This window comes from Nomia melanderi, chromosome 3 (assembly GCF_051020985.1).
Source record: "Nomia melanderi isolate GNS246 chromosome 3, iyNomMela1, whole genome shotgun sequence".
NCBI classification, from domain to species: Eukaryota; Metazoa; Arthropoda; class Insecta; order Hymenoptera; family Halictidae; genus Nomia; species Nomia melanderi.
The window spans coordinates 2,995,753-3,010,053 of NC_135001.1; the positions used below are offsets into that span (position 1 = coordinate 2,995,753).

A 14,301-nucleotide genomic window follows, 5' to 3' on the forward strand; every position below is an offset into this window, starting at 1 on the left:
TCATCACTGGAAATACAATATTGTACGATTACAACAATCTTCCCCGACGTTCAATTTCTCGACGTGTTCATCGCGTGCAACTTGAACGCCTTTTTTTTCTTTTCCAGGCGTTCAAAGTCCCTCCCTCGAATCTCGCTCCGTCGACGGCGGTCATAACGGAAGCAGCCAGTTGTGAGCGTTTCCGAAGTACGACCATCGAAGATTGCAGTGCCAAACAGCGACTCCGTTCCTCAAGAATCGTACTCGATCCTCGTTCTCGCGTGTTTCGACGGATCCGAACGAACTGAATCTATTCTTAAAGCAAAATAAACAAGAAACAGAAGAGATTGAGAAAAAAAGCAGTTTCCTGTACAGTATCGTTAATCATTGTTCCCGCGTCACACAGATCGATAGCGACTTATCGAAATGTTGTTCGATTCCTAGCTGAACTAATCGTGGTTACCTCGAAGACTTAATACCATAGGCGTTATGAAATTGAAGGTCTCGGCATTTTTCGTCGAATGTACGAAGATTGAACCCTGTACTTAATGAACGAGATCGGGCGAATCTGCTTTATAAATATACGAAGTTCAATCCACGTGCTCACTGAATTACAATTATTCAACGACAAAAACGAAATGCGACCCCCTACTCCACAGTCTCCATTATGTTTACGTTTGTTTGTCCGTCCATGTAACTAAATGTAAAGCATGCCGCGGGGAAACTCTTAAAGCAACCAGAACAATGACAAAAGAATGTACTAGGATCGATCAAGTTGAAACGATCCTCTCCGTTTCGATGTTTGACGACGCCCTCTCTTGTTTCTGTTTCAGAATTTCCTATGGTAGATGATTTCACGCCTGTTCTGCCGCTCGCCATCCAAAAGCGTCGGAGCTACCGGAAGTCGGTGATCCCCGGGGGCAGCGAGAAACGGAAGTTTCCGTGTCCATCTTGTCCCAGCGTCTTCAGTCATAAGAACAACCTCTATTATCACTCCAAGTTCGAATGCGGCCAGTTGCCGCGGTTTAGCTGCCCCTACTGTCCGCACAGGACTCGTCACGTATCCAACGTGAGGGCCCACGTGCGCAGGAAGCATCCCGGCAACAGCGTGTACGCCATCGATGTCTGCAAAGTGCTCGACAATAGCAAGACTGAAGATTTCGGGCTGGTCAAGCAGGACGTTCGGTTTTCATTCTAAGAAAACGACCATCCTCCAAGGGACCACTCTCAAGAAGATGGAAGAAGGACGAACAGTTGAACGACTTAATGATTAATTTAGTGTATCCGTGCAATACATGTAACAGTATTCCGAAAGATTCGCGAGAGCAACACGTTTTCCTGTAACCGCGAACATACTAGTTTCTGTTAGCTACTCTAGTCCCAGCGAAGCGCTCGCGAACGACGCGAGATGGTGTTTTTCGTTTGTTGAAGCGACGAATCGTTTCCCGAGAATTTTGTAACGAGACTGCCATCGAACGTAGACGAATAAACGAGTTTAGCGTAAGATCCCTTGCGACGTGACACAGCGTCTTCTTCCTCTACCGAAAACAATTCGTTCGCGTCGTTCCCCATTTTGTATTTTCATATAACGAACCCCCTTGACGCTGATAGGATTGTATGTAGATTATAATCGAAATGACTACTTGTAAACGGAGATCTTCAAATAAACAGAACAACGTAACTGCACGTACCACACTGTTACCAATCGACGTTACCTTTAATAAACGCGACCTGTCCCGCTGACGAGAGAAAAAGGGAACGCGATCGCCGAGATTTAGTCTTTAACGTAAAACAAAGAAAAAAAGCGAACCAGTTCGGAACTAAACGACCGACAAAGACACGAACCGAGTGAATTAACCGTAAGATCGTCTGCATTTTCCAGAGAAGCTACCGTATTACGTCGACCGTTGCGGTTGGAACGGTGCGGTCCATACCGCGGCTCTCCCCCAGACATCCCTGAAGCATATCTGCCCGAAGTGCGGCAGATCGTTCAACTGGCGCTACAATCTTCAACACCATTTGAAGTACGCTTGCGGACAGTCGCCGCGATTCAACTGTCCGTATTGCCCTTACAGGACTAAGCACACGTCGAACGTCAGGGCCCATGTGCGCCGGAAGCATCCCGACAAGGAGGTCTACGTCATCGACCTGATGAACGTAGACCAACATTCACGCAACCATGTATCTGTTCCGCGGAAATAGACTGAGAAAGATCCATCAATAAAACGAAGATCTATTCCCGAATCAATCCTTTGAATCAGTTTTTGTGTGCATGTCAATCGAGTGCTCGTCCCGCGCCATCCTTTTCTAGCGACGGAAATGATCAGACGCAGAAGTGAAATACTTGATATTACTGTAGGTCAGTCCGAAGTTAGTTCGCAAGCTTTCCCCATTCTGTCTCCGTTAGTTCCCTTACTCCGACCTTTTCACGTGATTTGCATGTAGAGATGGGAGATTCGTGTATCGATAATTCGAAAGAAGAATATTTCGAGTTCCTCGGTGATTTTGATTAATGACTCTTGTCGTTCCTTGATCTAACAGTGTTTCGGGTAACGACATTGTTGAACGATTTTAGTCATTGATAATTGGATTAAGAACTTGTTGCTAATTACAACGAGATGTTGCTTTAAGATATTATTGAACAGTAAAGCACAGATGTTTCTTATAATCTTTACGGAAAATATATTTTCAACCGCACGATAAATTTTTCCGCGGATCAAGAAGTTTTCGCAAATCTGACAATATTATTTACCGAGACCTTTGAAAAACAGATACACGAACCTTCGGGTGCGAACAATTTACTCGAAACATTCTACCATAGAGTTATTTGAAGTACTATGAATTTTCGCCCGGCAACCTTTGTCCTCCCGTTCCGCAATAAAACGACGCGGCGAATGAACGAACGAACTTGTGCTTTTTTCAGAGACGTACCTACTGGCGCATTATCCCAAGATGAAGAACGTCTATTCGCTGTACCCGCAGAGGAGGTCGTTTCCGCGGATGAAGGGACAGCAGCTGCAGAAATTCCCGTGCGGGAACTGCCGCAGCGTGTTTAGCCGGAAATACAACCTCCAGTATCATTTGAAGTTCGAGTGCGGCCAGTCACCGCGGTTCAATTGTCCTTACTGCGTGTACAGGACGAGGCATCCGTCGAACGTGCGCGCCCACGTTCGCAGGATCCATCCTGGACACGCCGTCTACGCGGTGGACATAAAGAAAGGGGAAGAATCGCAGAGTCCCGAAAACGAGACGAGCGCCGCGAGTCTTTCGGAAGACAAGTCTGATCCTAAGCAAAGAAATATTATCTATAGTATAGTATAATATAATATAATATAATATAATACAATATAATATAATATAATGAAATATAATATGATATAATATAATATAATATAATATAATATTATAATAATATTAATAAATAGGTAAAGTTAATATAATTATAATAATATTATATGATATATCACATAATAGCGATGTACACTTAGAAACACTATCGATCTCCGAGAGACTTGCATCACTCGAATCAGTTCGATTCCACGACGACACACTTCCCGATCAAATTCCTCGAGCTCTCTCGCCAACCTCCGTCGTGGTCACTGATCGTCTAACGGACTAATGTATGCCAAACTCACTCAGTCACACGACAAAGTGCTTTTAGTCTGTAAGGAATGAAAGAGAAACGCGTCACACTCCCTCGCAAAACGGCACAGCCTCGCGTTATGTCTCGCTTCTCCCGCGTTCGCCTTCCTCGCCCCGTACTCTGGAGAATGTCTCTCGTATCCAGCTAACCTGCGTCTCCGCGATCAGTACCCGGAGCTTCCGTTTCGGCTCTCAATTCAATCCAAAATGACGGGCGGAGCTGGTCGTTGCCAGTTTTGTAAGTTTCCCGTTTGAATTTCTCGCGGATCCCGAATTGGGTCGGCAGCACGAGGAGTTATTTCGTCGACCTTTCTGTTTGCAGGTCACCAGCAGCAGCCGCACGCTATGCACTCGTCGTCGTGCTGCCAATCGGAGCACCGTTGCCAGTTCGATCCTGGCCACGACGAGCCGAGGAGGAGTTACCCTTGCCACAAGTGCGGTAACGTTTTCACGCGTAAGAACAATCTGTACAATCACCTCAAGTTCCAGTGCGGACAGTTGCCTAGGTTCAACTGTCCGTACTGCTCGTACCGCACCCGGCACTCGTCGAACGTGCGGTCCCACGTGCGCAGGATGCACCCCGGCCAGAGAGTGTTCGTCCTGGACGTGAGGGGCAAACAGGAAAGCCAGCAGCAATGGGTATCCTAGGCGAGGAGGAGGATCTTTGTGAAATTTGGGCTCTGAATATTACAGGATGGATCAGTGGTGTGGAAGTAAAAATTGGACGTGTGCATTAAAATTTGATTCTAGGTAGTTGATTGTTGGATTATAATTAACTATGGTTAGTCATGCGAAGTAGCATGCTATTGATTGAGAAGTTTTCTCCTAGTTTTAAGTAAATTATTGAACAGACTTAAGGCGCTTTCTTTTCTATCTTCTTAATAATGTTGTGGCATGTTGCAATACTTTTTTATTTGATTATTGTATTGCGCCGTGGTCACCTTTTTGTGTATTGTAACACTGATACATATCATGCAATCTTTCCAAATTGATTTTTCTGAAGACATTATTACAGGAAAAGATTGTGTTACGTGTTTTCGAGTCACGTTGCTTTCTGTCTCGAATCACCACGTTTCACCCTGCGCGTCATCCCTATGGAGTTGAGAATATAGACTCTGAATTCTGTGGTGTCTGAAAATTGCGTTCACAGAAACGATGGAAAAGTGCAGCTGTGCTTCTCTACTAGGCTACCGAAACCACCCCGTTTCTCGAAAGTGTAGTCACTTAAGTCAATAAAAACTCTAAGTGTTCGTGAGTCTTCCTCTTGATGTTAGATCTTTTCTAACTCCATTTTCCTCCGGCTTGTGTCTGTCAAGTGTAGCGTAAGAAAGTATTAGTATTAAACAGTTGTCTACTAGAGAGGCATCGCTGTTCCTCGAAACTACAAAATATTTAGTGAATTCGTCGTTGAAAGACTATAACCGCGATATAGGTAGTTACCGTAATCTGTAACGATCGTAAGTCGACCTTAGATTCCGTACTTTGTACAGAAACATGTAATTCAGATGATATTTTATTATTAAACGTGTCTTGAGTAAACAGTACAAATTTTTATACCCGACGTAGGTTCACCCAATAACGTTTAGGTAGCCCTATGAACTTTGGCCCATTCCTCTGTCTCCCTGTTATGTTCACCCATTTTATCTGTCTAAAGCTGTGATTATATTCCATACATCTTCTACCAAATGGCGTCCTGACATCGCTGAAGATCGCTATGCATACATTCTCAGGAATTCTTATGCATATTCGATTGCTTTGAAACATCAAGTTCGTCGGAACGCTAGTTTGGTCGAATGTGTATCCAATTTAATCATAGTTTAAGGGTACGTTTACAAAGTAGCTAAGGCAGTAGCTAACCGAGCGTCGACTACAGCAGCGATAAAACATCTCCCTATGTTTCGTTTACAGTGGAGCTGCGATACTCGCGTGGTTTCAGTCTTTTAAACTTTCACGAAGACGAACGTGTGCTATGATATGTGAGACTGAGGAAAAATTGAAACTACTTTATTATTAACCGTATCGCTAAGTTCAATATACGCTTCCATTGCGAAACAAAAGCTTGCATTTTTCTGCTTCGCTCTTGTCGCTCCGATCGAGCATCTCAGCTCCGCTGTAAACGTACCCCAAAGATGCAGATGCTCTAACAAAAAACTTTCGACATTTTGTTCTGATACTAACTCTCATATTGCCTGTATACATCTGAAACTTGTAGCAAGTTTAATTATCTTGCAATAGTAATCTCACTCAGTCTCTCGTAAAAAGTGTCGCAAGTTTCTTGCTAGTCTATCCGCACCTTTAGCGAAGTAGCTAAATCCGTGGTCCTTTGGAGGACCAGCTGGTCTCGCTAACTCAGCCACGTAGATCGTTGTCAAGCGCCGCCAAAGGCAACTGTGAACCGACAAATCAGCCAAACCCCGTTTCGTTCCAGATACGGTCCCGTTCACCGTGTTCGGGTTCAACATCGGTATCGGAGGCAGCCACGTCCCGGCGATCGGCAAACTCTGGCCCCAGTCGCCACTCCGTAGCTTAGACAATAGCTTTAGGACGAAGAAGTTCCCGTGTCCAAATTGCACCTGTGCTTACAGCCAGAAGTACTCGCTGAACAGACACTTGACCTACGAGTGCGGCCAGGAGCCGCGGTTCAAGTGCCCGCACTGCGACTATCGGTGCAAGAAGTCAGCCAACGTCTACGAACACGTTCGAAGACGACACAAGGACTGCGAGGTGTATGCGATCGACATCCTCAAGGCCACCCGACAGAAGCACAGCCTAACCTTTCGAGAGACCGATTGAATCGCGCGATGTTAAGCTTGCCGAACTTACGAGGCTACGTAATGGATATTTGTTTCACGTCCATGGAATTATAATCTGTTTTTCGAAGAGGTACATCGATGATAGTTGTCCACGACACTCCTGTTAATTATGCTGTTGGCATGGAGTTGTTAAAGAAGATGGACATCTACTGGTACCCTCTTTGTGTATACTCGGGAACGGGTTATTATCTTCTTCATATAAAAGATTACTGTTTGTTTTCTTAAAGAAGACGTCCTATATGTATTAGTATTTGTAATGGTTATTATAATTGATAAATAGCAACTGTTATCATCAGAACAGCTTGGGTCTTTTCTTCCGTAAGACAAGCTGTAATCCTCTACACAGAGAAGTAGAAAATTTGTTCCTCCATCATAGATGTAAAGTAGATAGAGCTTAACTGAGCTGTGTCTTCTTATTAGTACAAGTTCTATCGTAAGCGTTGGCGTGACCTCTGGCACGTCTCATTCTAGGAAAAGTTTCGATTGTAACTGTTCTCCCGAAATGTTTTATTAATTTTCTACGAGTAAATCGATGTCAGATGTCACAGTCGACTCTTGAATTGTATATACTCGTTCAGAAGACTGCGAATAAAGAAATCGATTCTTCGTTCACTCTCCCCTGTCAGATTGTCCCTCTCACCCTGAATTGATCCTCTAATTTCGACTCAGTCCGGCTTTCTAACTCATTTAGAACATCTAATCTTCGGCGTCGCATCGCCGAACAACGTTCTTACGTTCAGAACGTTCATCTTCTTTTCCAGAAGTGGAACCCTCGCGAACCGTTCGTGAACCTAGGATAATTCGACAGTGGACAGACACGAACGCCGGGCACCATACCTGTACGAATTCATGCGGAAGATCGTTCGCTCATTACGGCTCGCTGATGAAGCACCTGCGGTACAAGTGCCGACGTAACCGTCGCTTCAAGTGTCCCGTGTGCGAGTACTGTTCACACTACACGTCTGACGTTTACAGGCACGTGCGTAGGAAGCACGAGGGCTACGACGTCTGTTGCATAGACACCGGTATAAACTAACGCCGCTCCGCTGTACATCATGGAAGCATCAATAAAAGCCAAACCACGAATCCTCGTCTCGTCATCCTTTACTAATCTCGCTGATCTTATTATCTTTCCAATTTGAATAACCAGACTTCCAGTTGTCCTCGAGGAAGTTAAAGATTAACGTCTCTCATCGTTCATCCTGAATTTGTTAAAACGGATGACAAGAGTTTGAGATATCTAGTACTAGCTAAGATGAACTCGAAGCACTGCTGATTCATTTTGAAGAAGGCACTCTTCTTTCAAAAGAAAAGCAGGATGTTGATGTAGACAGTTTCTTGAAGTTCCAAACTTCGGAGAATGGCAGAAGAAGGGATCAGCTGGTCGCTTCGCTGTTTGACCATACCATTTTTCTTCTTTTCCAGACATCAAATCCTCACGACCCCTTCATGCACATAGGACAGTTCAACAGTGGACAGACGAAATCCCCGGGGACTATAGCTGTACGAACTCGTGCGGGAAGTCGTTCGCTCATTATGGCACGCTGATGAAGCACCTGCGGTACAAGTGCCGACGTAATCGTCGCTTCAAATGCCCCGAGTGCGAATACTATTCGCACTACACGTCCGACGTTTACAAGCATGTGCGCAGGAAACATAAAGGCTGCGACGTCTACTGCATCGACACTAGTTTAAACTAACGCCGCGCCACTGTACACCATAGAAGCATCAATAAAAGCCAAACCACGAATCCCCATTTCATCATTGTTTATCAATCTCGCTAACCTCAGCATTTGTTTTCTCGTTCGTAGAATCAGACTTCTAGTTGTCCACAAGGAAGTTGAACGTTAACGCCTTCCATTGTTCATCCTGAATTTGTTAAGATGACAAAAGTTTGAGATATGTAGTGTAACTAAGATAAACTCGAAACATTGTCGATCAGGTTTGAGGAAGACACTCTTCTTCAAGAAGATACTTTCTTCAAGTTTCACATTTCAGGAAACGGAAGAAGAGGGTATCGTTTGGTCCCTCCACTGTATGACCGTACCGTTTTTCTTCTTTTTCAGGCATCAATTCACGCTCCGCAGACCCATCCGTCGTTCCTAGCGTGTCTCCGAAGAGATTCCCCTGCTCGAACAATTACGATAGCTCGTTTATCACAATTATAGTTTGAAAAGACACGCGAGGCACTGCAACTATCGATTGAGGAAGACCTCGACCGCCCGCAGACGCAGAAAAGCCAAGCATCGAGGCATTCCAATTGGCTTCGCGTAGGTAAAAGGGAACTTGTATTTGTACTCGACAAAAGTTGAATAAAATGGATCAGGTATCATGGAGTATCTATAATTAAAGTTGGATCATTAAGTGTGTATCGATCGTTGAAAGAGCTTCATGAACGATTTATCTCTTATTCTGTCGATTTCTTGTGCACTGGATCTAGATTGCCATCTATCGAATCCAGATTACCATTCTAGGCACCGTTCTCCAGGATAGTCGACGAGTCCGAATAGAAAACATCTGGTTGCACGTTCTTCGATCATTTTGCGTTGCTCGAGGCAATCTTAGTAGACTCTACTAACCATGGACAATGTGTTCTGTCGTTTGCAGGAGATCCGACTCACCGATCCCGGCAATCCAGCGCTGGCCGCCACCCCTGCCCGACATGCGATCGCACCTTCAAGAGGAAGAACAGCCTCAGCAGACACCTGTTGTACGCCTGCGGGCAGAACCCCCGGTTCAAGTGTCCTTACTGTTGGTACCGGTGCAAGCTACGCAGCAACGTCTACAGACACGTCCGCACCGCACACAAGAAGCGCGAGGTGTTCGCGATGGACGTCGTCAGACACTGCGTCAATAGACCCAAGTGAACCTTCACGGTTGGCCCTCCTCACGTTACACTTAGCTGACTCGTGTTCTTCGCGGTGTCCAACCTGGATCCTGGCTGGCACTCGAAAAACTTGATCCGTATTGACTCGATTGTCTTTTATTCGAAGCACCTTCGGAACCATTTGATCGTCGAAGTTTCTTCCATTCAATCTCATCTGATGATCCTTCATTAGGTACCGAGGGAAGATTCAATAAATGAATCCATCCATATTGCGAAATGAACGGGTATGCCGGTCAGCAATGTATCATCGCGAGCTTCCTCCAAATTATACGATGATCTGAAATGTGCAATAAATGCTGTTCGAAAACGTTCCTCCAGTCGATGATTAATCGTCTTCGGAGTACAGGCGAGCGTACTCTCCGAAGGGACGCCTAACACCCGCCATCTCAGCCTTGTCCTCGCATTCAGACTAACAAAGATTCTCTCCGGGACTCGTGTGCACGTCTTGCGGTGCTAGATACCACCTCCACGCTACATAATTCACCCGGAATCGCCCGTGAACTGCTTGAAAACCAGCCATTGTACCGTGTCACGCTTCCCAGCCGGGTGTCATTCTTGCTCGCGACTTCTACAACGTCGTCGCCGCGATCCGCCGGTTGCTCGAGCAAATATACCTACCACGAACCACGTTTCTGCTTTCAGATCCTCTGTTCTTGATGAACGTTCGGTACAAGCAGCTGCGCGGGCGCCGCTACAACAACGTCGCGCACAAGAAGTTCCCGTGTCCGAATTGCCCCAGCGTTTTCGTCTGGCAGTGCACCCTGAAGAGACACTTGAGGAACGAGTGCGGCAAAGAACCGAAGTTTAAATGCCCGTACTGTGATTACCGCGGGAAATGGAAAGCGAACGTGTTCCGGCACATCAAACGCGTGCACAAGGATTGCAGCATCTACGTTTTTAGTAGTCAAGCACCCGGTGATCAAGCCGATCGGCTCGTTCATCGTCCACGAGTTTCGTGTTTCGACGGGATTTAGAATTTCCCACCTTTGATATGCTATTTTCTCTATTTTTAAGGATACAGGCTGTCCCAGGCTTTCGTAATCTGGCTGTCTGTAGAAAACTATATTATACAAGGTGACTGATATTACGTATCATGCAATGATAATTTAGTTTCATATTACCCTAGCTCAGTGAACGAAGAAAAGGAACTGAGAATGAAACTGGATTAAAGGCGAATGTTTCTTCATTACTACCTGTAAATCCCTTCTTTTATCATTTTCACTGTTTCAAAGAATCAATTTGCGTCGCCTACGATATCACCAGCATACAATGAAAGCCTGAAACAGCCAGAAAATATTCCAAACGTGCCTCGAGAGACAATCTCACCTTGAACATTTTTGTATTTCCTCCGTGGAGTACCGTAGGATGTAAAATAACGTCGACGGAAATAAAGGCTATAGTTTGTCAGACCCAAAGTACACACATTAGGCTTTCTCTTCAATGGTGTTTACTTTTTGCCCTCACTCCAGACAGAGAGAGAGAGAAAGAGAGAGAGAGAGAGAAAGTGGGGGGAGAGCCAAGATCCTCGCGTAAAGTATCGCGATGACGATGGTGGTGGTACGATCGTCACGAGAAAATCTTGGTCCGTTTGGTCTGTTCCAGGCTGCTATCAGAAACGGTGGCCGTTTAGCAAGGTTGGGATGCCGACGAGGAGACCGCAGGAGAACGTGTACGTCTGCCCAAACCCGAACTGCGCGAAGTCGTTCAGTTGGAAAGGGAACCTGAACAGGCACCTTAGATACGAGTGCGGCCTCCAGCCGAGGTTCAAGTGCCCCTACTGCGAGTACCGGTGCAAGGTAAAGGGCGACGTGAACAAGCACATCCTCAGGAAGCACCCCGGCTCCGCGCTCTACGTCGTCGATCTCTTTCTCTCCTGATCTCGATAACTTGTATTTTTTGGAAACGAATAAAGAACGCTTTTCACCCAGAAATACACGGTGTTCCACTGGCGAGCAAGTCGCCGTTTTTACTGTGCACTCGTCGTTTGTCGAACGTTCACGATTGAGGACCGAATCTCGAAGAGGATCCCTGGAACACGTCCCAGGCTGTTTTCAGTTTCTGTTGTTTCTGATTTGATTGCAGGTGACAGAGGTTGCAATTGAGAGGTTTGCGTGGGAATTAGAAGCAGGAGGGAAGGTATTGATTTACGGAGAATGTGCGTTGGGGAATCTAGTATTCTTGTTTCCATTCGATCCTATTATTTCCCAGCATATACTAACAATTGATTTTGCTATTAGACACTGTGTGGGTGTCGCAGATAAAAAAAAAAATCAACGTTGAAATGAAGCTTAAAATAAAAGGAATTGATTTGACGTAAAATATAATATGATCAAATGGTTAAGATTTCTGTTTAATTTTAATCCTCCATTCCTGTTGTTCGGTAGAGAACGTTTTTGTAATCTAGCGCTCAACTTCGCCAAATTTCTTGCTTGAAAAAACGACGAAAAGTCTCGTGGAACAGCCGATCACAGGGTTTCTCGATCCTCAGTCTGTCTTGTAGAGATGTCTACCGCTATCAGATACAACTCGATCGAACGAGAACAGAAATATACATGTCATTAACGATAAACCTTCTCGATTCTGCGCACGATAATTAAGTAGTCGGATAGCGGCGGGTAGTAACCAGGACGACTGATCGCGAACAACCCGTTCTTTTTCAGGTATGAAAGGGTTGGTGACGAGCCTGTGCCACCGGCGGACAAACTGGTTAATGAAACCGAACAAGTACGCCTGCCCGAACCCGAATTGCCAGAGCCTGTTCGCGTGGAAGAGGAACCTGACCAGCCATCTGCGTTACCAGTGTGGCAAGAAGCCGAGATTCAAGTGTCCTTATTGCGATTACGTGTGCAAGGTGAAGGCGGACATACGGAAGCACATCAAAGTGAGGCATCAGGACCAAGACGTCTACGTGATCGATATATTTCAATCGTGGGAGTGCGTGCGATAAGTTCGTTGATCGACGATCGTCGTAAACAAATTTCAACTGAGTTCCATTCGAGAGAAGACGATTTCATTCGCTCCGATCACACCAGAATTCAGCGAAATGTGATCTGATCGTGTATCACTGACGATGGTTTAAGTAATAGGTTGATTCGATTATAAATTATATTTTGTAATCTTTAATTGTCATTGATTTACTATCAAAAATGGAGTATTTAAGGTGAGTCTCGATTAGTCGTAACGGGAAGCGTGTTGCAATCGAATGGAAGTCGAGTATCAATCGTTAGTGGCGATGTGTAGTCGAATTACGTTTCGTTGAAGTCTGGATGATTTAATCCGACGATTTTCGTTTGTAAGCTGTTCCGCGAATGAGAAATGTGGAAGTTACCTGATTCCAAGTGGAAGTTACCTGATTCCAGTGGTCTCTGGATGTTGTGACTGTTCTTTTTTTCTAGGCGAAGCGTTTTCCACGTGTTTCGAATCTTTTATTCGTTACTCTTTTTAACCGCGTGTTGCCTATATGCTGGGTGACACGGGAAAGAGTCGAGAATTTTAAGGGCAGACGGTTTTTGCTCGAATTCAAACGTGAATATATTCAGTAACACGAACGATTTCGATTTTGACAATAAAATCGACTGTCTCGTCCTTTCTTATTTTTGTGGTTACAGGAAATTCTTTATGACACGTTTTTTAAGAGCGTCGTTGCGATATTTGAGACATTTGATACATTATATATTAATATAAACATCCGAATACTGCACTCATATTCTCTGATCTTTTTGGCCTAGATGATCTCCAGGAATACTAGATAATAGGAGACTGGGGACACTGTCATGTGAGAGGGTATTAGTATTAAACATTTTTTCAAAAGAGAATTTATTTTTACATAAATTCCACGATCACGCTCTTAAGAAACATACTGTACAGATTCGTTTCTTCTTTCATTACGTCCTTAAATAATTCTTGATTACGTTCTGTTTTACATGAAACAGGAAGTCCCATGGGCATGAAAGATGTTATGTAATTCTGAAAAGAAGATATAACGAATGAAAAATTGTTTATAGCTTTTCTAATACTTTTTTGTATCTAACGGCATGCCTTTTTTCCTCGGTGAATACTATCTGCCTTTAAATTTCTGAATGTCCTTCCGATTATCCAGTGTATTTGAGGAAGTTGAGACTGGGAGGCCAGCAATTGATTTTTATTGAGACATTTGTGATAGAAGTTCCAGAAACCTGCATTTTACTCACTTCACTCACTTCTACTGTAGAATTCTTAATAAACATCAATTTGGGATCCTTCATTCCTTTTCACCTACTTACTACGCGTTTGATACCCTGCTAGTTCCTCACAAATACACCAAGATCCCAATGAAATACTCGGAATGGGTATACAGATTCGCCATGCGAAAATCTAACAAAAGAAAAACGGAAAGAACCTGTATATGCAACATTCCCCTTGAAATCATTTAACTTTTATTGTACAAACTGTTCTCTAAAATCATCAATATTTCACGGGCTGTATGGGCTTGTCGAATTAGGTAAGTCATCCTCTATACAGGAGACAACGCAGCGTAGACGAAAATCTTCTATGTACTCACAAAAGATCTCGTTCGACTAATGTTTATATTCATAACAGCTCGAGACTGCAAACAGATACATATTCCATCAACAAATCTCTTTTCACCCACTCTCATCCTTTTCTACGAAAACAGACCATATATTTTCCAGAACAATTATTAAACAAAATCATTTCTTTAAGTATAACAGTGAAGCAGCAATTTTCATATAATTACATTGATTATTATTTGTATTTGTATTTAATATTAACATCTCCGGTCACCCTGTGTCTCTGAAAAACGCTGATTAGCGTCTCCTATCGAGAACATACAGAAATACCGAATGCTAACCTAACTGAGATCCACAAGCTCGATGCACCGGGTGTCCAAACGATGACAATCCGATTTCCATTCGGCCAATGTGGACGAGTGTCGCTTCGCATGTAACATCGCGTCCTTGCCTGTCCTATGGGGTTCTTCGG

The 14,301-nt window shown here is 44.3% G+C and overlaps 1 protein-coding gene across 34 annotated transcripts in view; it reads left to right on the forward strand.

The window, feature by feature from the left end:
* LOC116434039 (uncharacterized) overlaps positions 1 to 14,301 on the forward strand; it is a 117,219-nt gene that overhangs the window by 45,889 nt on the left and 57,029 nt on the right. Inside the window, exon 8 of one of the 34 annotated variants that reach the window (XR_012998257.1) lies at positions 108 to 676. The exons of 23 other annotated variants lie outside the window; for them this stretch is intronic. Coding sequence is in view for 10 of the 11 variants with exons in the window: in XM_076366072.1 (XP_076222187.1) it covers positions 2,903 to 3,300 (398 nt within the window). In the remaining variant the exon portion in view is untranslated. Of the gene's footprint in view, positions 1 to 107; positions 677 to 812; positions 1,659 to 1,861; positions 2,197 to 2,902; positions 3,316 to 3,943; positions 5,131 to 6,049; positions 6,431 to 9,041; positions 9,317 to 9,963; positions 10,737 to 10,923; positions 11,214 to 11,981; positions 13,565 to 14,301 lie in introns of those variants that run through there. 10 more of the 34 variants (XM_076366096.1, XM_076366099.1, XM_076366081.1 and 7 more) reach the window with 10 other exon arrangements.